This window comes from Hippoglossus stenolepis, chromosome 4 (assembly GCF_022539355.2).
Source record: "Hippoglossus stenolepis isolate QCI-W04-F060 chromosome 4, HSTE1.2, whole genome shotgun sequence".
NCBI classification, from domain to species: Eukaryota; Metazoa; Chordata; class Actinopteri; order Pleuronectiformes; family Pleuronectidae; genus Hippoglossus; species Hippoglossus stenolepis.
This window is the reverse complement of record NC_061486.1, coordinates 10,623,429-10,646,032: the sequence shown is the minus strand read 5'-3', so window position 1 is coordinate 10,646,032 and position 22,604 is coordinate 10,623,429. Positions and strand designations below refer to the sequence as shown.

Genomic DNA, 22,604 nt, shown 5'->3' with positions numbered 1-22,604 from the left:
ATTGAACATATATAGAACATTCTTTACAAATATAAATGGAATGGTACAATGTGGGAAAGCCAAACAAGACACTTCTTTGTGGTCTAAAATCAGAAGATACACTAGGGGGCGGTATGAGCGTGTTTTCCTCCGGTAATGAAGACGAAGAAGTGGGACTAACATGGACAGAACCAGGAGGTAGAAGCTGCTCAGACACAAAGAGACTAAACACCGGGGCTGTTCCCTGAGTAACTGCGGTGGTTTGATGAGCAGAAATAGGTGAATATTAAAAGTTAATCACTGATCGATCAGTTTTACAGGAGACGTTTTATTTGTTTAGGAAGAACTTCAGCAGTTTGTTGTTAGCAACAGAGCTGTTAGCTGACCTGTCAGAGTTAGCTTGAGTCTGTATGGAGGGTTTTTAACAGCTGCTGCCACTTCCTGCTTCTTGCAAAGTTATTCCCTCCTTCATACGTGGCTTCATTTGGAAGCACCAGTACGGACATGTCAGTGGAGTGCTCCCTGTCACCTCCTCCACCACCTCCACCTGCTCCTCCTCCTCCTCCTCCAGCCCCAGCAGATAGTAAGAAGAAGCTGTATCAGACCATAGCCAGCAGCAGGAGACCAGTGGAGGGAGACCACACCGAGGCCTGCTCACTGCTCAGCCAGAGGGACAGCAGGTGAGAGTCACTGGGAGGAAACACTGCAAATATCACATTTAACCTGAACCTCTGATAACTCTGGTCTCATTGTCTGGAATCTGGTTCAACATCACATAAACTGATACAAGTTTATCTGAGCAAAGACGAATGAATAACACTTTCCTCCCTGAGTCCAGTAACCGGCCCTGGACTTGATTCACCCTTCCAGCATTTTACTCCTTAATTTATAATAAGTTATCTTCTTTTCTATACATTCTGTGAGAAATAAACCAAAGTGTCGAAAAAGGCCCTCTCTCGCAATGTTAAGGAGAAAATTCCTGGATCCATCTCATTGACTCATATCACATCCTTCTACCAAGTGTCACGGTGATTGGTTTTTGCATTAGCCTGCCAAATAACAGACAGATGCTGATGAAAACAAATTGAAAAGTGTTTCCTAATATTTTGTCCATCCCACTTTCTTACATAAGACTAGTAGATGTGTCGAAACACGCAGCCACCATAAAGTAAACATGAACTACACAAAAAATATTTATATTTGTGCTGTTGAACTAGACTCTAACAGACTGAACATTTGTTCTAAATAAGCTGTTTGACTTTGGAAAGTATGACGACACAGTCGTTTTAATGGAAAAGTGTTTGTTTATGTTACATGATGATCTTGGCTTCAGTTTTAGGAAGGACCTGCAGTGGATCCTGGTGAACACATACGTGCCTTCTCTCATCCAGGATGGTCCTCAGTGAGTCAGAGTACAATCAGACCATTATGTTCTTAGTTTGACCTGAATGCTTTGGTGTGTATATATTATAGTGACATATTAAACCAGGTGTGACTTCAACCATTTACCTTTCAGGTGTGGTCTGGTGGCTTTGTGGATGGCTGCTCACCTCCGGCAGCCGCGACTGAGTGTCGACATGGAGGCCGTGGTTCAGACGGCACTGAGCAGAGGATACACAGCGCAGGGTGAAATGTTTTCAGGTAACAAGAAAATGTGTAAAGTGTTTTTTTGGTACAGTTTGTTTAAACAAAATGAGAGTGTGAAACAAGAGTAAAGAGGGGTGTGTTCCTGTCATCATGGATCGCTTGACAAAGCCCTGAATCAAAGGCTAAATACATCACTAGGCGTCACTAGGTGTCACTAGAAGAGCAAATATGGCATTTAGCTGAAAGGGCATGATGCAGGATGTTATTTAGAATGTGAAGGGTTAGGGTTGTTTTCTTGGTGATTCACTGATTCACATATTTAACTGTCACTCTGTGTTGAGTTTTCAGCTGTTTGTTTTTTTTAATGTTCTCATTAAGGTTTTTGTTTTGGCAGCCAACAACATGGCCCTCCTGGCAGAAGAGGTTTGCAGCTGTAAGGCCGAGCTGCTGTCTGGAGGTTTGAGTGGTGACAATGCTGCAGCTGTCATCACACATCTGTGGGGGAGACAGCCCGTTCTCCTCCCGTATCCTGAACCCAAGAGAAACCAAAAGTCTTTTTACTGCTGATGCACAAACAATTGACTCAAATTGGCTGCTAAGTGTCGGCCTCAGCATTTTTCTACAAGGTTATGGATTAGCAAGACAGTGAGAAAAAGTGCAGCGTGCAGAGCAAGAAGTCTCTTGTGCTCTCCCAAATACTGATGTGTATCGGCTTCAAAAAGCTAGTATCAACCAGGCTGTGCTGTCAGTTATATGAGAACCGATTACACTGTCAAATTCTTTGACAGTAAGTACAGATACGATGAGGACTACAACCACGAGCCGTGCCAGCGCAGTGGCCACAGGGCGCACTGGGCCGTCGCCTCAGGTAAGACTGGATATCGCTCACTCACCAGAGGGGCGCTTTGTAAAGGTGGTTCAGAAAAACAAGGCTTACTATTGTATGATGAAGCTGGTTTGGAGCTGATCCAAGTTCCTGCGCACTATTTGTAATTTATGACATTGTAGGTTCAAATTCCACTTTGAGTGATTTGAAGTATATTTGTGTTATTATTGCTGCTGAAAATTAACTCATAGGTGACACTGTATAAGATGCAACATATATTTGAACAACTCAGATGTATTAAATTGGATCCAAGTAATTTGTTTCATAGGAAGACAAGATAATTGGTATATTTTAATAGGTATTTGGTGACAGAGAATAGAAATTGTAATTTATTTATATATTTAAAAGAACATACACTGACTGAAATACTGTGCAGATACTTTAATGGAAAAAGATGTGACCTTGGATTTTTAACCAATTTAATTAGATTCATCATATGTCATTATGTGAAATTAATTTTACTGCACATCTACTGGAAACTGTCAGGCAGATTGATTGTGACCGCCTCTGGAGGGATACGTTTCCATGGTGACTTAGGTCAGATTTATTTTAAACACATTAATGAGACTGAATATCCTGAGAATGTCAGATTTACAGATGTAAACCTGGATTAACTGTTAATCTTCACCTCAGGGCTCTATGTCGCAGACAGTTACTGAATCTTTTCTTTCCAGGAGTTCTCCTCGGGTTGGATCAGGGGAGTGTGAGCAGTAGTGGCGCCCAGCCTGATCCCAGTCTTCCCTGGCTTCACATGCCCAGCGACACCAGTTCCCCTTGTCCCGTCCGCAGCATGGGGCTCAGAGAGGTTTACGTCCTGGCTAAGCAGGGTAAAAGCCTGCGCTACCAGCTGTGGAGCCTGGACAGCGTAGCTCAGAGCAACGAGCAGCTGAGGACGATGGACCCTCACAGAGCCAGTGACGGGATCCGGTATGTGGTTCCCAGCGGAGACGTGGAGGCTGGGCTGGCTGGACAGGCGGTGCTGCTGCACACGAGGACACAGGGGCAGTAATAAGTGTTTGCTGCAATTGAGAACGTGCAGGGAACAATTCAAAGTAATAATGAGAAGCTGAGGGGCATCACAGTGGGTTCTTATGATGCAATATGACTGAACCTACAGTAAATTTACAGGGCTGTGAAAAATTCTTTAAAGCTGAGTTTCACACTGTAAATATACTGTATTTGGCACAATACTGATGCAGCATGGTTGTTGCGTCTACTAGTGATGGGTGCTATGAGAACATTTAGAGTAAAATACTATTTTAAAAAAAACTCAGGGAGATTTCTCTTCGTATAAGGCCTCAGTGGAAAATGTGGGTAAATTATAAGTAATATAAAGATGAATGAGAGGCTCTCGAAATGCTGTTTGTCCTAAAGAACACATTAACTCTGTGTTACCTCATTAATGTTCAGCAAAAAATCTGATCATGATCTCCGTATGAAGTGCCTGTGGTGTAAACATGAGGTGTCTGTTATTTATTGACCTGAATAGCACATGACATTATATATTAATTACACAATGCAAAGCTCACAGTGGTGCAGGCTCTGCTTTGATCCTATGCAGAAGCCGTGTCTGACACATGCTCTAAGTGGTTCACTAGTTACAAAAGAATGTAGCTGACCGATATGAGATAAATAATGTGTGTTTTGAACATGACAGCATGTAAAGCTGTTCAAGTAGACCTCCCAAATTAAAATGTGAAATTATGACAATGCAAATGGACAAAATATGAGTATTTTAATCACAATTATAAATTACATATAATGTGAAAAGACTTGTTACACACCCATAGACCAGAACAACTGAATTTTAACTAAGAAACTGCTGCTGTTTTTATGGAGAATTACATGTTTGTGTTGCAGGTTTACAACATGATGAAATCATCACAGAGTGAATGTGATATTTATACAATAAATGGTTTTAACTAGGAGGTTATGTTTTCATCTGCGTTTGTTTGTTAGCAAGATTACACACAAACTCCAGAACTGATTTCCATTGAAATGTTGTGAAGTGATGGGGCATGACCATAGACTGTATATCAGGGACCCAGGGAAGAACCCATAACATTTGAATGAAGGTCTGGATTAGGGTTCAGATCCAAGAATTTTTTCTACCTTCTTTAACATTGTGCGATTGGAGGTTCTCAATATTTCCCTTGATTTGTCAGAGAATAATTCATTGATGGAAAAAAAGTCAGACATGTTAATGGGACTATAAATAAATGTGAAATTTGGTTCAGATCCAAATAAAAATGTGGATCTAGTAAATTTAAACGTGGTTTCATGAGGAGACAGTGGGGCCTTGGCAGAGGTATGCGCTCTACTCAGTGACATTTTGCTTTCATATTTTTTCATCTCAATTCACCACTTACCTGTACATGTTTTGGAAATTATATTTATACACTGAAATCCATGTAGGATTGATATTTAAAGAACCATGTGATGTGAGTTGTGTTATGTGCGACAGTGAAAACAAAAACAAACGTTCAAAACTAATTTCCAGTTTATTGCAATCCACAACCTTCTGGACAAAGCAGGGACAGACAACTTTTAAAACGCGCCGTCTTCAAAAGATACAAAATGTGGCTATGAATCCAGTTTTCTTTCCGATAAAGCAGCACCCAGTTTGAAAAGCTGACAGTTTGCCATTTTTTACAAATATAGAGGATTTGTGGGTAAAGAAATATAAACACTTTGTAAACATTATTCCTCCTCTCTCCCTGTACGTTTGTTTAACAGAGATGGAAAAACTCTGAATTTAAATTCCAATTTCATGAAGTCAAAACATTTGCAGCACTCGTAGACAATTTGTGTGCCAAGTCAACCGCCTATGTGGAGAAACACACGCACTCGCTTTCAAGCTCTCTCACTCACACACACACACACACACACACACACACACACACACACACACACTCGCAGTGCGGAGTGACACAGACGAAATCTTTCTGGAAGACTGAAGACAGCTATGTTCACCAACCTGCTGCATTCCAGTGAAGGAATCATATGATCATAAGCACTGCCTTAATATCCAACCATAACAAATGTCGTAAACTCTTGATTTTGCGTACACAAATCCAAACCCACAAACCTCCTGTTGAGTTTAGCAAAATGAGGTTTACAACATCCTCGTGTTTTAAACTGATACTCAATAATACATTGTCCTTTGTATCATAAGACACTTTCAAATTTCCCAGTTTCATGACCGCGTGGGAAGGCGCCGCATAAGTGAAATCTCATGAAAAGTCTGATCAGTTTAATCAGGTAATGCCAGTTTCATTTCACCCTCAACGCCATCACTTGACTTTTCTGTAAAAAAAAAAAAATCAACTGCGACACTGATCAGAGAGAATCAAGGGGTGAGAGATTAAATCCACATTAAACTGCTGTAAACCCAGTACTTGACTGCTGCTTCCCGCTTTAAGACGCACAGAGGCACTGCTCGATTTGTTCAATGGCTTTGTGAGGATCCATAGTGCAACAAACGTGGCTGCCAAGCTGATTATTGTTAAAAAAAAAAACATCTTTCACTGCATAATCACACAAAAATCCAAATAAGAAAATATGAGTTTCTACTAGAAGTTAAACGTTGGGATTAGATGTAAATCAGTTTATACTTGGGGTGAACTCTTTGGAAGAGAAACAGCAGGAGTCCACTGCACTGGAATGATCAAACAGCTCGTACTTCACGAAATGCCAGGCACAGAAATCGTACAAGGTAAAGAGGTTATACCAAGGCCAAAAAAAAGGTTTAAATAAAGTCGTATTTACACACCGAGTTAGTTAACACGTGGTCTGACCAGTGTTTTAGTGTTTACACATCAAAAGTGGTCCATGACATTAATAAAGCTCCCCGTTACCAAACTCCTCCAAAGCTGCGTTTTTAAACAAAAGGATCATACTGAGCGCTCTGTGCAACTCCAACCAGCAGGGGGAGCTGGTGAGGAGGGAGATGAGTAATGTTGAGTGTGTCTTTGCAGGAAGTGTCAATTCTCCTCCCCCCCCCTCCTCCTCCACAGATGGAGCTTGTTGCATGACATTGGCTTTTAGCATGTACCACTCTGCAATAGAAATCCTGTTCTTGTTTGCCCTCCTCTTCTTTAACAGGTCCATGTGGATAGAGACAGTTGGATCATATAGGGGGTCTTGAAATACTCTTCTACTCTTTCCTCTGTCAGTTTTCAGATTCCCCTGATCGTGCATAATCTTCCACCTTTTGGATTCGGATCAATCTTTCATTCAAGTCTCTTGCTTCTCCCTCTCAAGGCATCTGAGGGAGCATGCTGCTGAAAATGTCAATGAGGTTGTCCAGTCCCCACAGGTAGCCGTCCTCCCTGTTGCCCTCCACCCAGGGGGTCCTGTGGTCGAGGGTCTGAGGGTCGGGCAGGGGGACCGTCTTCCCGAAGTCGATCATCCACACCCGGGCCTTCCCAGAGGCATCGTGCACAAACAGCAGGGAGCTGCCCACAACCTGCGACGGAGAGAAACCGGTGAGACTGGTGACGCTTGAGGCGTCTGAGCAATTACACACAGGAGGTAATGACAGCAAGATATCACAGATCTTGAAAGTCGGCCAACAGGTTTGTTCAGGAACCATGGAAACCGAGTTGTGTGTCAGTTTGTCTCACCTCGTGAGTCCTGAAGAAGAGCGACTTCTCGAGGACTGAGCGGAGGTCCTCCAGCCGCTGCAGGTAGAGTTTCTAAGGAAAAGGAGAATAAAGAGATGTAGGGTATGAGACAGTGAGAACAGAAAGACTTCTTTGAGTTTCCTTTTTTTCCTTATTGGTGTACAAATCTTCTCCTTTCCCCTATCTATTTATTTCTGCATTTATTTAATCATTTGTTTGTTTATACCGGAAGCAGATGTATGTATTTGTAAATTAGGGGTGTCATGAAATCCGAGGAAGGGAAAAGGTCAATGCATCATTGGTATGACACAGAAATAAAAAATTTATCTATGTAAAAAAACTAGAGGATTTGGAAATTCGCTCAAATAAACACATCAAAACTGTACAATTATTCCCATTTTTGATTATATGAACTTTAGAATATTCAGTGGAACCATTTCAGGGATACTCTTTAACATTATTTAAATATTTGTACACTACAAATAAAAAAAAAAAGGGACTAAAATCACACAGCTCACAATATCTGTATTCATCGTGATTTGTTTTTAAATCTTTATTCTAAACTTTATAAATATTTTGCATTTACAAAAACTGCCAGTGAACTTGTGACTCACCAGAATCTGAGTGTTGCCGTCGACAAAGTCTTTCAGGGCCTGCATCACCTGCTCTCTGTGCTTCGTCTTCTTAAAGTTGGTGTTACATGTCCCATCAGCTCTCTGTAGAAAAAGACAAAACACGTCAGACTGTTATTCTCATTCCTCTCTGCACTTTATTGGTTTTTTTTATGACCTGCAACATCTTCCTCAAACACAAACACATGCATGTTCTGGAGTTGTGGTTTTGAAAAAATGTAACTACAGTTACAGCTGCTGTGGATACTTCAACTGGACAAACAGAAGATCATATACTTTATTCATGTTTTAGTAACAGCAGATCTACAGTTGATTGCATTTTCACTTCAGTGTGTGTGTGTGTGTGTGTGTGTGTGTGTGTGTGTGTGTGTGTGTGTGTGTGTGTGTGTGTGTGTGTGTGTGTGTGTGTGTGTGTGTGGTCTATCCAGTGAACAAACTGATAAATATTTACTCCCATTGATTGGTTTACTTCTGGTGGAAACTATTTTTTCTCTTTGGTAACACTGACTTGCATGTTCACAGTGCCGTGTGTGTTCCGGTGTGACCTCTGACCTTAATGCCTTCGATGCGGAATCCCATAGTGGCCGTCGAGCTGAGCGTCTCCCTCCACTGCATGTATCTGGGCTTGATGACGCCCTGCTGGGCCTTCTCCTGCTCGGTGGGGGCCCCGGGGTCCACCGCGACCATCTTCTCGTACATGTCCTTCCGCATACGTGGACGCTCTCTGGCTTTTAGCAGCTCCTCCTCCAAGTACGTCCTAAAAAGTTAAGGGTTGATATTTAATTTCTCAATTGAATCACTTAGAATGTATTTTACATTTTATTTCATCTAATTTACTTTTTTTTCTGCATGATTTTATATCCTTAAAGTGCACTTTTATTCCTGTAAACCACTTTGCTGATGACGAATACAGCTACTTTTATTGCAAGGTACGATGGCGAGGCAGAAAGCTGGTGGGAGTAACCCGTGTTAAGGCCCTTATGTGTGTAAAGGTTCATTTTTAAGGATCACTTTACCTCCAAAAACATAAGATAAGCTCTGATAAACTCTCTTCTACAGTTTCTTATAGCATAACATGTTCTTACCTGCTGCCCATTTTACAGTCCATGATGGAGGGTGAGTCAAAGTCAGCCAGCAGGTCATCCATCAGGTTATAGTCCTGCTCATCTCGCTGCACAACGCCGTAGTAACCGGGCACATATGGCCGCAGAGTGTCCTTCATCAGCTGCTGTAGACACTGCTGCTCACACTCACAGTATCGCTTCAACAAGCGCCCGTACTCCCCCGCCTGGAAGTTACCTTGAGAAGAGACAGAATGAGCGTTAAAAAAAAGTTGGTTGACATTCTGGGAAATACACTCGTTGGAATTAGATGAGGAGATTGATACTTTTCTCATGTTTATGTTATGTCTCCGGGGTTTTTTTTGTTAGTTAGCGGGATCATGCGAAAACTGCTCCACTGATTTCCATGAACGTTTGTGGAGGGGTGGGGCATGACCCAAAGAAAAAGCCATTACATTTTGGTTCAGCTCCAGATCTCAGAAACCACAACTTGTCATTGTACATTACACAGATTAAACAAACAAGGTATAATGTGATAATTACTGAGCTTCATATGTGCCGATAGTGTTGACGGGGTTCGTTAACTTTGCATCTGTTTCCCCGTTTCCATTCTTTATGCTATGCTAAGCTACATGGCTGTTAGATTTAACCTTCTATTTAACAAAAACATGTGAGTTGCATTGATCTTCTCATTTTTCCACAAAAAAACATTTCTTTGAATAATGAGGCTGAAGAATAAACATGTATACGTATTTTTCTGAGATATATACACTCTGTATTTATTTATACCTGCATGGCCGGCGAGCTGCACCCACGGGTAACGCTTCTTGAAAGACACGACGAAGGGGGACCAGTGAACCATCGTCTTCAGCTTCTGCCAGGACCTATTCTGGAAAACACAAAAACCACAAAGAACGTCATCCTCCCGTTGAAAAGTTGCAGTTGGTCACATAAACAAAGAATCAGAAGCACTGACTGACCGACGTGGGGGTTTATGTTCCTGTGAAAGAGGGCACAGAGCTATATACAGGCCAATAGTGATTATTCATTAAAGGGAACCACACCCTGTAGTATACACATACACCCCCCATCCGAAACACACACACACACGTCAGTAGACATTGGACAGATCCTCCCCTGCACCCAAGGTTATGCACCCAGGTGCACAAAGCCCATTCATAAAACATTTACCAAAGACATTTCTGTGGTGTCGTAAAAACAGACCAGTACTGTCTGAAACTCTGTGTGTGTGTGTGTGTGTGTGTGTGTGTGTGTGTGTGTGTGTGTGTGTGTGTGTGTGTGCGTGCGTGCGTGCTGCGTGTGTGCGTGCGTAACGTTTATCTGTGTTGGGAAACACCAGAGCAAGGACAGTGTGCAACAGCGGCTTTGACGTAAGCAATCTGAGAGGAACATAACATCGATTGATTAAAGTGTGTGTGTGTGTGTGTGTGGGGGAAATCACAACAAACGGGACAGCCAGTTTAAGATATGAATGTGTTGCATTGTAATGGACATTACCAACAGTCAAACAATACCACTCAATATTTCCTCTTGGCTTCTCCAATTTCCAACCTCTCTTTTAAAACTTCCTACAATGTTTGTACCATATAAAATAAATTTTAATAACAGAGATACATGATTAAAAAACAGGATGTATGTGTGTGACAGAGAGAGAACAGGTTAACATGAGTAATATAATGCAGAGACAAGAAGCTATAATCATAAATTAATCTTTTTATTACTAAATAGCGTCTGTTAGTAGCCTATCTCTGCCATGTTTACATATCGGCCTATCTCTGCTCTCCTCACTCGCATTCTTTCCACAGCTGCTCCGTTCAAACTCTGTCACAATAAAACAGTCTCACTGCAGGAATTATACACACAACAAAAACTGTGAGTGTGTGTTTACCACAGAGGAAGAAAGAGTTTATGGGGAGAGGTTTTGAAACCCTAAGATTTAACAAGGTTCTGAAAGCTCCTTTTTCAATAATCTTCTTATCTAAGTTTTAAGCTGTTTGCAGATATAAACGTAGAAAAATGTCCAGAAAACTTGGAAACTTGTGGAAAATTAAGGTGTGTACAAAAGTGTAATGAAAGTCACTTCTGGAAAGTTTTAAACCGTTCACATGACCCCGACACACCCTCCACCACCTCAGGTCAAAGAACGCTGATGAAACCTGTGTACAGCGACTGCATTTCTCCAAAGGGAAGCGCGCAATTTGCAACATGACGAAAATTCCTCTCGCTCATTTCGACATGTTTGACTAATCGAAGCAGATTCACATTTTGACCCACATACCAGCAGCACAAACGTGTCCACGAGTTGTGAGCAACAGTTACTTTGGTAAACGTAACGCTGGAAATCTTGCTGGAAATTCTGTAGTTCATTTTCCGCAAATCTTTTTTCTGCTTCAGTGACCAGCTCAGGGTCAAAACCATGATGTGCTGCTTCTGTATGTTCATTTATTTGGTCTAATTACTTCAACCAGGGAGGTTAAGGGGGTTAGGTAGGGAGGTGAGGCAGGTGAGGGAGGGAGGGAGGCAGGTAGGTAGGTTGGGTAGTAAAGTGGTTGGTTAAACTCTTGGGATGCTGAAATATTCTGTAAGCCGAAGCAAAAATCCCATTGCTCCACTTATCCTCTTTAACAAACCCCCCCTCCAATCTTAACCCCTGTAAAACACAACAAGCTGCAGACGCTCCACCCGGTTAGTACAGTAAAACTGTCGACAGCCTCCAAAGTGCTGCTGTCAGGGATATTTATGAACCTGTTATGTAAGGTTCATAACACAGGAGTGTTTAAGAGAGAATGAGGGGGCACTGGTACGTACATGTAAACATTTGGTCCTTTCAAAAGAATAACATTGTTCCTGACTGTGAGGAAATGTTTAACCTCAAGTTTTTAGACCTGAATCGATACGTCTATCATCAGAAATAATCAACAACTATTTGATTTTTTTAGCTAAAACATTTCAGTTTTCCAGTGAGCCAATCTGCTGCTATCATCAACAATAGTAACCTGAGTATCTGTTTGTTTTTATTCAGTTTGAAGCAGCTTTCAGTCAGATGTCCAAGTCAGTTGCTCTGGACATTCTCCAGTTTTCCTGCCAGCCCCAAAGTAAAATCAGCACTTTGGGCTGTACTAATTACGATCATTTGAAATAACATATATAAACCCTGTTTACCCATTAGACCATAATAACATTAATATCTTTTAATCTAACTAATGTTAGCAGCACCTGTCCTCGTCCAAAGAAGCCCTCAGTGACAGATGAAAGCCCGGGGGATGGGAGAGGGAGGTGCAGCAGTCACCCAAATCTGCAGCCTCTCTTCTTTCTTTCTCTTCTTTTATCTACTAGCCATCAGGCTTTCTCTCTAATTGCTTCAAGCTGACAGGTTGATGTGTTGCTGCTGTGGGGTCAAATGTCTAATGTTACCTGTCACGGCCAGAGCTAATGCCGTTAATGCTACTAATGTAATGTAATTGTTCTTTCAGTTTAAACAGAAGGAACTGTCTCGTCCTGTGTCTCCGTCCCACACAGTCCAACCTTCACCGTGTCCACCACATAGCACAGAGCTTGGTTCCATCACTCTTTGTTTCCTAAACCTGACATTGATAAATGCCATCCTAAAGTTATTTCCTTTCTACTGTTGCTTTTATTTTCGACCTGCCGTCATTCAAATGGGACTCACTCGACTCTTTGTTCATCACCACTTTCTCTCAATCAAACGTCGACTTCTTGTCCAAGCAACAGCTTTCATTCCTTTTCTCTTTCCTGTCATCACACTCCCATCCTCCCTGTTACTTTCAGACCTTTCCTTGATGTTGAGGTTGGAATGCCTGGAATGTTTCCCATACTCATCATCAAGACACACACACACACACACACACACACACACACACACACACACACACACACACACACACACACACACACACACACACACACACACACACACACACACACACACACACACACACACACACACACACACACACACACACACACACACACACACACACACACACACACACAATAATCAAATCTGTCAACTGTATCTGACATAATCTACCTTCAGGTCACGTGTTAGCAGCTACAATGGACTCTCTGGGGTTTAAGCTGAATTTAATTCTGTTTCTTACCTGGCAGACAGAGTAACAGTGTGTGAGGAGGTAGGCGCTGACACCGGCGCTCACAGCCCTGGAGACGCAGCCAGAACGCAGCCAGAACAAAACACTCTGCATCATCAGCGCGGGGTCTCCCAAGACGAGCACCCCCAAGGACGTGTGCCTCCCTGACGGCCTCAGATCCTTCATCCTCATCTATTTAACTGAGCTCCTGGCTAATGTGCTGCCTTATTCCTGTTATTCAGCGTCAGCCAGTCGGTCTGTAAAGCCCTGGTGTAAACTAAGGCCTGTGTTGCCTGGTTAGTAATCCTCCTCTCTCACACTGAACCCATCTCCATCTCTGCAACCTCTTTTTGTCAATTCAATTTGTGTCCTGTTTCGACACCCTGTCCTTCCTCCCTTCCTCTCGTAACACTTTCTCAATCAAGCATATCTATGTACCTACAGACCTGAAGCTGTCATCTCTCCCTCTCTCTTTCAACATCTGCCTGCTTCAACTATTCCACTTTCCTTTTACTTCCTCCCTTAAACCATTCACCTTTTCACCCCAGGGGCACAGGAGGCGTCTTCCTTTTCGCCTCTGTCCAACCTTTGTTCTCGCCTTCCTGTCTCTTCTACCCTAATCCCCACGGGGTCTGTCCTGATCCCCACACTGAGCTGAGATTCATCATGAGCGACTGGCAGCATGGGGGTAGGGTTGGGACAACAGGCCTTCCCATATACGCTCCCAGTGCCAGATCTCCTTCTGCCTGCATGACGAATTCCTCAGTAGTATGTAACCTACAAGCATAAGTGTGTGTGTGTGTGTGTGTGTGTGTGTGTGTGTGTGTGTAAGCAGAACCTGTCAGACGACTATCATCTGCTACAGGAGTGACTACATATACACGGAGGGTGTTTTCAGGTAGTGTCAGAGCTCTTTCCTCAAAAGCAGTTGATATTAAACCACATCCCTTTCCTCTGAATTCAGTCTTCAGTGCTCAAGCAGATCAGCTGTGGTGGTCCACTGAACATTCACAAGGTGGCACCTTCAACAACCAGATTCATATAGAAGACACCTTTAGTCATTTTTAATGGTATTACTATACTACTGGTTCTAGTGGTACTTGAATGTGTATGTTCTATATTTTAGTGCTGAAACAAATGGTTGATTATGGATTTTTCAGGGCCATGTCGATACCGATATTAGGGGGTAAAACCTTTCTGATATTGATTTATCAGCCAGCAAACAGAAATGCCAATACCAACATATGTGACAGGCTTTCGGCTGATGTATCAGCTGATCAATAAATCGGTCAGACTTCACTAAATCACCCTTGTTTTTAGCTTTGTTTGCTACTTACACATTGATGCACGGGTGAGTAATAATGATTCTTCCGTATGTTGAGTTAAGTGATGATCTGAATAAATTGTTCCTGTTTGTAATGGAGTATTTTTTACATGTGCCGTTACTTTAAAGCATTTGAATATTTCCTCTATGCTGCACGGCGTCCTCTTGGCTTCGTCCTAGTGTTTGTTACTTGTGTTTGGGTGATATTGATTTTTATTGCAGAAAGACCGTAGATTGTAAATATTAGAACATTATAAAATAGAAATGGATTCAAAAGTAAATAGAGTGTATTTGTTTTCCTAATTAACTTTATATCATGGATTTTGTGTATAGGTGCTGTGGGTGTGATGTGTGGGACTTTGAACAATGAGTACAATGGAAAACAAGTCTGCAATTGTGGCTCATTTGCATAAGCGTGTATAAATAACAATCTTCACGTGTAGGCTGCGTGTTCAAACTCAGTGTGTTTTCGTCTGCCTGTCTTCCATTCATTCCACTTCAACTGCCAGCTCACCTTGATTTTCCTCTTGTTTTCTGTTCCGCCGCATGTCTCATGATGTCTCAGGGGAAAATATTAATCTTTTGTACAAGGCTGAGTGTCGGGGGGGAGAAAGTTTGAGTGAAGTAATCTAAAATAATATGTGCATTGTTTGGCCGGGTAGACGTCCGTAGGAATTTGCATCTAATAACAGTCAAATGTCAGGGACAGAGTAGATACTGTGTGTGAGAATGAGAGAACAAGACGAGGAGAGAGAGAGAAAAAAGTACCATATATGGCAAAGACGTCACCTAGCAACCGGTTCTACTTTCAGCCCCAATTTTCCATGACACACACTCAACTCTGAATGCAAAAAGGCATCGCTGCGTTTGTGTGTCTGAGCATGCATGTGTGAGCAAGTATCTGCTCACGTCACCGAGCGTACATAATGTAACTGGTTTGGTTGGGAGCTGACAGCATGGCCCCAGCCTTCTAAAGCCAACAACAAAACACACACACACACACACACACACACACACACACACACACACACACACACACACACACACACACACACACACACACACACACACACACACACACACACACACACACACACACACACACACACACACACCTTCGATTAATTACTGTAAAACTGACAACAGAGCTCTTACACAACTCTGAAACGGACACGACGTGCCCATTAAAAAAGCGGCTCTTATCAGAAACCGCAGTTGACCGTCATCATGTCAGTTACAACAGCTCGAGTGCAACTCCTCAGGTTGCTCATTTCCTGGCCGTCGCTGTAACGGCCAGGAAATTACACTGTCCCAGGACCTGCTGATTCAGATTAGCATTACCGACACTGGGAGCCGAATCAATTGAGTCTGCCATGTGGAAAAATTAGTACATGACATAAGTATTCCCAAAGCTTCATAATGAAGTTTCAACAGCTGCAATAAAAAAAAGATCCAACATTACAGAAGTGGAAAAAGGAAATGATATTACTCAAATAGGGAGACGAACACCCACACCTAATTCATATCAATGACCTATCACAAGCTGTGCAGTGCTTGTGTTATCTGATTAAACTGAAAGGAAAATATTAAGCAGCGTTTTTGATTAATTTATTAGTCATTTTTTATCGCTTTTTGAAGCTAAAACTCCAAATATGCTCTGGTTCCAGCTTCTCCAAAGTAAGGATCCGCTGCTCCTCTATTGCATATTAATGTTCACTGAATATATTTTTGTTTTAAACTGTTGTACGGACACATTTCGGCTCTAACTGTGCATTTGTTACGATCGTTTATGTTTTATAGACACTTACAACACGATATGCAGATGGTGAAGTAAAGTGTGTGTTTCTCTCTCTTTTGTGGTTTCTTGTGGTGTGTGTTGTGGCAGTTAGGATTGTGTCAGCCTGATCTTGTAGATATGCGATACGTCTGAGAAACTGAAACGTTGACGTTGGATGTTTCACTTTGATACACTCGCTTTAAAAGACGACAAACAGCAACATATCAGATATCAGCCGTGGCTCAGTGGCCTCTCCCCACCTCGACGTGATCATAGAGACGGCAGAGTTCGGGGCAGCTGTCAGAGAGTTAAGTGTGTTTCTCTGTGTCACGTCTTTTGTCTTTTCCTCTGGAGAAAAATACATAAATCACCAGACGAGGGTGGAACGTCTCCTGTGGAAAAATGACTGGGGCTAGATCATTAAACGATTTGCGTGAGTACAGTCCCTGCCCAGATTATAGGTTTAGTGCAGCACAGTGTGAATATCAAGCTGAAGATCTTCAGGCCCAAACAGAACCTGGACTTTCAGGATTCCCACCCTGTGGAGAAGAGAGGTGGGGACGGTCTCTAGAGGACAGACTCTGCTTTAAGGCCTCGTCTCATTCCAAGCATTTCTAGTCACAGTGCATCAAAGCTTTCTGAGTCATCGACGACTTCCTACATGGAAACTTTAAACTGCGCCTCGTGCCCGGAGGAGAAGAAAACCTTCAACCTATGGCTGGGCTGATAGCATGTGTACGGTCTAATTGTGAATTAGCTGTACAGTGCTGAGGTAGCAACCATGTCATGGGATGACAAATCACACAGACATGCATTTAGAGAGGTGGTTAAACAGTCCGACAGACAGCTGAGCTTATTAGATCCTTGTGATGGTGAGCCATGGGAGCTGAGTGACACAGAGCTGAGCCAGTTTCCTCCAGTTTGGTTTCAATCTGTGATAGTCATGCTCCGCTTATCAGGGCGGTGTGAGTTAAGGCTTTGAACAACTTCTTTGACAAATTATTTCAAAACTCATTGTTCGGATTTGCTTAAAATGTAATTTAAAATAAACAGATGTCCACCAAAACCACATGAGACACAAGCTGAGTGGTAAACCGGATTACTTCCACCAAGGAGGTTATGTTATCTTCAGCGGTTTTTTTGTTTGTTTGATTACGCAAAAACTACAGGAGCGATAAGCACGGAAGTTGGTGGAGAGATGCGACTTGGATCAGAGAAGAACTTATTACATTTTGGTGTGGATCTGGATCCTTTACTTTCTTTAACATTGCGAGATTAACTGTCTATTAAACGTTTTCATTGCTTTCTTGGAGAATAATTAGTGGATCTCTATGGGGGACTGATATTTATGAGTTTGCACTTCACTGACTGCCATTCTAGTTTATTTCGGACATCATCAGGGACGTGGGCCAGCGGCTTACAGTCCTATCACATATTGTCACCACCACCCTGAGACCAGTCTATAATTCACAGTACGATGTTGATGAAGCGAATGAGAGGAACAGGCTGCGGTATGCAGACACGGCATTTGAGGCCGAGCAACGTGGCTGGAAATCAATAGTTTGCCCTGTGGAGGTCAGCTGCAGGGGTTTCATTGCAACATCCACCATCAGGTTGCTCAAAGATCTGGGCATCAACGGAAAAGCCCTGAACCAGACGTTAAAAGAAACATCACACACACACTGCATAACGCTGCAGCCATTGGCTCTGGATCAGGAGGAAAGATCCCAACTGGGCCCCAATATGTGAGATACATGCACCCAGGTCTGATCAACCTGTGGTGGGCCTGCACTAAAAGAGGGTGTCTTGTGATTAAAAGGCCGATACACCTAATGACGCTAAGGCACACAACTGAAGATATTTCCCTATTTCACTCGCTAACATCTACTGTTAGTTGGTAACTTAAATTGTGCTTAAAGACTTTAAGACGTACAGGGGATATTCACCATCTTGTCCTATATTTTTTAATATTTTGGGAATCTGAAAATATCACTACTATACTGACTGCACTTCATCCGGGTGACTTGACCAATGACATGACGTCTGTGTACTTGTGGTGCAACATCTTTTTGTCTGAAGTAAATCTGGAAATGCACGTGTGCGTCTTAATGCTCCTCTGAACTGTCTGGTGACCTGTACCTGGGGCTAAAGCTGTGACAGGATGTAAGTTTTGACCTGCATGTGTCCTCTGAGAAGTGGGGGAGGAGAGAAGGTTGGTTCTCCACAGGGTACCCGACTATTTGATTGTTGCATTCGTTTGTTTGATAACAACATCTTAGGAATCATGGATATTTTGATATATGCCTACTTAATATTGGTTTCTACCCAAGTCCCTAAAACTCTATATCTGTCTATGGATATGAAGACACATCAAAGCCAACAAGATGCGAGGATAGTGAAGTAAACTTCAGGTGAGGAATGATGATCACTGAACTATAATATTTGCATTTACTATTCAAGGCAGTGAGATCAGTTTATGACTTTTTTGTGAGGCTGCTTGTGACTGTTAATGATGAAGTGTTGTGATAAAGACATGTGGAGGAGACACTCACCCCTGTCCCATCGTCCGGGCTGCACATAGACCGGGCCGGAGACAGGCTGGACTCGATGTCGCTGCCGGTGAAGTCGTCCTCTGACTCCTCGAAGGAAGACGCGGAGGACAGGCACACGGAGGACGAGTTGGACAGCTTCCTCGGGGAGCGCATCAGGGCCGGGGACCCCCCGCAGCCGCTGTCCGAGCAGGGGGACTCGACCTCGGCGTGAGGATCGAGACTCGAGCTGAGCTCCGTGGAGAAGCTCAGCAGGGCCGGGGGACTCCCCTGAGAGCGGGCCGGACTGGGGTCCCTGGTTATGATGAGTGTCGGTATGGTTCCCTGGAAACTGGGGCCTCCTGGGGGGGTGAAGGGGCCCTGATCCGAGTCCGTGGGGGTCTCACATTCAACCACACAGCAGTTGTTCTGGTCGCCGGCCGCTGTGGGCGGACACGACACGGTGCTACGGTCGGTTTTAGTCATTTTAGCCTCCGTGAGCGAAAGTCCAAGATCCAAAGGTGGATCCGGGAGAAATCTAAACAGAGTGTCCAGGTCAGAGGTGAGCGGCGGGGCTGCGGTCCCACTCGTCTCCGTCAGTACCCGAACCCCAGACCCCAAACGGCCGTGGTGGTTCCCCCCCAGTGGCTGATCTTCCATGGCCCTCGCCGGGGGATCCGAGGCATTGTCCTCCCGCACGGATTTCTGAACCTCTCCGCCCGCGCTGCTGACTTCACCGGGCCGCCTCTCCAGGTCTGACGCATCGGACGAGCCCGCCGCTGCCCGCTCTCCGCTCACGACGCGCCGGGCTTTCTCATCAAGGCCGGGCGGTGCCTCGAAACAACCCGGGGCCGCTCGGTGCTCCCCGGCCGCCGACACGACCTCGTCCCTCGGCAACTTTCCCACCCTGTGATCGCGGCGCGTCGCTGCCTCGGCTCCGTTTCCGCAACCGAACGCCGCCTCCGCCTGGTCTCGCTTTCTCCTTCCCAGACACGACAGCACTTTATTTTTCATCGGATTCCTGTTTGACCGGTGCCCGCGTCGCTTCTCGCCGCTCCTGGATGTGCGGACGCGGAGTCGCTGGGTCGTCTCGCCCGCTTCCCGCTTGGCTCCGGAGGTGGCGCCGCTGCTGCTGCTGCTGCGCGATAGATCCGAGCGCGTTTGGCCCATCCCGCATGCCGTAGTAGTAACAGCGCAGCCAGACACACCTTCACCAGTGGATGTTGAGAAGGTTTGAAACCAAACAGTCTCGTACGGAGCAGTCAGCCATTAGTCATGTAATCCATTTTCCTCTGTGGACTCTCAACATGATCCGTCCTCCCCACGTAAGAGCAGTTCATATCTGTGAGAAAAGCATGAATCATTTAGTAAACACATTAACTCCCTGTTATAACAATGCAATCAGACCACTCCTTTACCGTAAACTCCATTATTCACGCTGACTGTCTTCATTGTGTTTATGTCGCCACAGTTTAAATTAATTTGTGATTTATCAGCTCTGAAGTCATGTGAGGATCAAGTCATCTGAACTGACCCTGAAAGTATATTCAAAGGGGAGCATGACGCGAGGAGTGATTCAAAGATTACAGGGAAATAGGAAATTCAAAGTTTCATGGAAATAAGCCTCAGTGTCATTGGTGTTAGTCGGTGAGATACTGCCCCCTGTGTGTGGACACTGCACCCATGTCCAAGCCAAGCCTCTTCTATCACTATAGTATTTCCATGTAGATGTACAGTGTAGATATACAGTATGTGAACTGTTGTTTGGTTTCATACAAATAATATAATTAAATACGGTAAACACAAAGCATGTTTCTGTTTGAAATTAAGCATCTGCATGTTGTTCTGGAACTGTAGAAGAATTGTTGACTCAAGCCCATTTTCAGCCAATTTTAACAGGATTATTTTCATTATTAGTTTATCTTTTACAACTTATTTTTTCAGTTAAATGATACATATTTGGGTCAAGAAGATGACAGAGAATAGGGGGGAAGTAAAAGTCCTCCGATTTCAAAGTGGTGACTTCAGGTTGCTTGTTTTATTGGAAATACAGTCTTAAAACCCAATATAATAACAATAATAATAATAATTTAGTATTACATTGCCCTTTAGTATTAGAAGTAATGTTTTTTGTGGGTGGAAAAATACTTTAATCGCCTGATCACTAGACTACTGGATCAATTGTAATTTAAATGTCAACTACTTTTTGTAAATTGTTTTAAGTCATTTTTCAAGCAACGATATAGTTCCAACTTCTCAATGCATTTTCCACAGCCACCACTTGAACACTAAGGGATATAAACATATATCAATCATATTAATAAATTACTGTCATAAGTGACACATGTGTTTACTGTGTCATATGTTTGAATGATCTCTTGTGAGATTACACTGCTTTTTCTTCATTTTATGTGACTAATTTAAATATTTTGGGCCTTTTAGACTGTTGATCAAACAAAAGAAAGACATTTCAAGGGCTGAAGAAAATTATGATTGTGCTAAACTACTCGGCGCTAAAGCGGTTAATTGAAAATAGTCGTTAGATTAAATTCTTGTGAAAACACAGCCAATATAAACAGTATGTAGGATTCAACATCTATGTTTGATCCTAATTAATAGTGAAATATATGCTGCGAAATAACAGCTCCCATTAAAGACACATTTCAGAAACGCAGTACGGTATCCTAGAAAAATTCTATGTATTCAAAGTATTCTACATTAGACACAGTGGGTCGCTGTGTGTTATTCAGAGAATTTTACTGTGACAGGGCTGCAGTCACCCTGCTGTGAGGACGGAACGCTCACAAAAAGGAAATGAGACAGGAAGGATAACAATGGAAAAGAACAGCTCATCATGTGCCACACACAGAAATAATCACACATACTGACTCAATGTCTGACCTCCCTTTTGGTTACTTTGTATCACTCCACTCACACACATTTGTGATAGAGGAATTGAACTTTTTACTTCAGTTCATTTATCTGACAGATGTTTGAAGTTTGCGATTTTTTATCCAAAACATAAGAGCAGGTACAAATATATGAATCGTTGTTACATTAATCTACTCAACAGTATATTTACAGTTCAAACTTTATCCACCTCAATCAGCCAAAACTTTACAAAACATAAAAATGGTATTATTAACAGTAAATGCATTTTCATTATGTCACTAATGAGTACTTTTGATACATTCTGGTGCTAATACTCCTTCTTTTACTTATTATGAAAGCAGGACTTTAACTTGTGATGGAGTATGTATGTAGTATAGTATTGTATTTAGATTCCTCAATATGTACTACCCACATAAAAAAATAAACCCACAACCCTATTGAACAACAACTAATTTAGGACTTTACTCCATACACCCAACAAACAAGCTCAACCTCAGAACCTCCACATCTGACAAACTTAAATAAAAAAGTGTCAAACATAAATACACATAAAATATACATCATATATAATCGTAATAACCCTAACCCTAACCCTAACCCTTCTCTGTCTAGTGAGTATCCCCGTAAATGATCCTTCATCAACAAAAATGTCAACCCCAATACAATCCTTAACATTTGGTCCATGGAGTATTTGTATTGGTACTTTTACTTAACTTATTCATAGGGTTGATCAAATATTACTTGGCTCTAATTTCAGGTTATGATCAATTAATTAACAGAAAAGGAATAATTTAGTGAGTAACTTACCAGACAGAAGCTGAGCTGCTGCTCTGGTGCATGTGAAGCAGCTGTTAGAGGCTGACAGGGATGTGGAGGGTTTTTAACTGTCAGGCTGTGAGGGGGATGTGCGTGTGGCTAGTGTGTGTGTAGTGTGTGTGCTTGTGTGTGGGTGTGTGCAGTTGTGTTGTATAAGCGTGGTTGACGTGTAAGAGGAAATAACGCTTGTCTAACAGTGCACGGCAGTCACAGTCATTTTAACTCACCTTAAGCTGAACTGACTGATGATTAACATGATAATCGAAGTGACCATCCCAACTGACAATCAAACAAAATGTGAAATTGAAGATGTTTAACTAGTTTCACACTTTGACTAAAAACCACCAGCTATCATCAGGTCTCCCAG

General features: G+C 42.8%; 2 protein-coding genes across 4 annotated transcripts; one reads left to right on the top strand and one right to left on the bottom strand.

Annotated features, from left to right (window-relative positions):
• The first annotated feature begins 117 nt into the window (after positions 1 to 117).
• Positions 118 to 4,380, top strand: c4h19orf54 (chromosome 4 C19orf54 homolog). Its single transcript, XM_035154854.2, has 7 exons — positions 118 to 258; positions 436 to 659; positions 1,313 to 1,381; positions 1,496 to 1,620; positions 1,961 to 2,090; positions 2,364 to 2,434; positions 3,127 to 4,380. The coding sequence occupies exons 2-7, from the start codon at positions 484 to 486 to the stop codon at positions 3,459 to 3,461; spliced, it is 906 nt and encodes a 301-aa protein (XP_035010745.2). The 5' UTR covers positions 118 to 258; positions 436 to 483; the 3' UTR covers positions 3,462 to 4,380.
• A 554-nt stretch (positions 4,381 to 4,934) lies between these two features.
• itpkcb (inositol-trisphosphate 3-kinase Cb) lies at positions 4,935 to 22,331 on the bottom strand. 3 transcript variants are annotated; one of them, XM_035154849.2, is made up of 8 exons: positions 22,229 to 22,331; positions 18,554 to 19,871; positions 9,560 to 9,659; positions 8,795 to 9,008; positions 8,262 to 8,466; positions 7,692 to 7,793; positions 7,078 to 7,149; positions 4,935 to 6,920 (listed from the first exon to the last, which is right to left on the bottom strand). In XM_035154849.2, exons 2-8 carry the CDS (start codon positions 19,697 to 19,699, stop codon positions 6,711 to 6,713), a joined length of 2,049 nt encoding a protein of 682 aa, XP_035010740.1. In that variant the 5' UTR covers positions 19,700 to 19,871; positions 22,229 to 22,331; the 3' UTR covers positions 4,935 to 6,710. The 3 variants fall into 3 exon arrangements, with proteins under 3 accessions (XP_035010740.1, XP_035010741.1, XP_035010742.1); XM_035154850.2 differs by lacking the exon at positions 22,229 to 22,331 and adding an exon at positions 19,948 to 20,204; XM_035154851.2 differs by lacking the exon at positions 22,229 to 22,331 and having other exon boundaries at positions 18,554 to 19,877.
• Between the last annotated feature and the right edge of the window lie 273 nt (positions 22,332 to 22,604).

Bases quoted from the DNA above. Each gene is read 5' to 3' on its own strand.
- c4h19orf54 (XM_035154854.2), top strand. From the start codon at position 484: ATGTCAGTGGAGTGCTCCCTGTCACCTCCTCCACCACCTCCACCTGCT. The intron at 660-1,312 runs GTGAGAGTCACT...TCTTGGCTTCAG, and splicing joins CTCAGCCAGAGGGACAGCAG to TTTTAGGAAGGACCTGCAGT. The intron at 2,435-3,126 runs GTAAGACTGGAT...TTTTCTTTCCAG, and splicing joins GCACTGGGCCGTCGCCTCAG to GAGTTCTCCTCGGGTTGGAT.
- itpkcb (XM_035154849.2), bottom strand. From the start codon at position 19,699: ATGGGCCAAACGCGCTCGGATCTATCGCGCAGCAGCAGCAGCAGCGGC. The intron at 9,009-9,559 runs GTATAAATAAAT...TCTCTTCTCAAG, and splicing joins GCAGCTCGCCGGCCATGCAG to GTAACTTCCAGGCGGGGGAG. The intron at 7,150-7,691 runs GTGAGTCACAAG...CCTTTTCCTTAG, and splicing joins ACGGCAACACTCAGATTCTG to AAACTCTACCTGCAGCGGCT.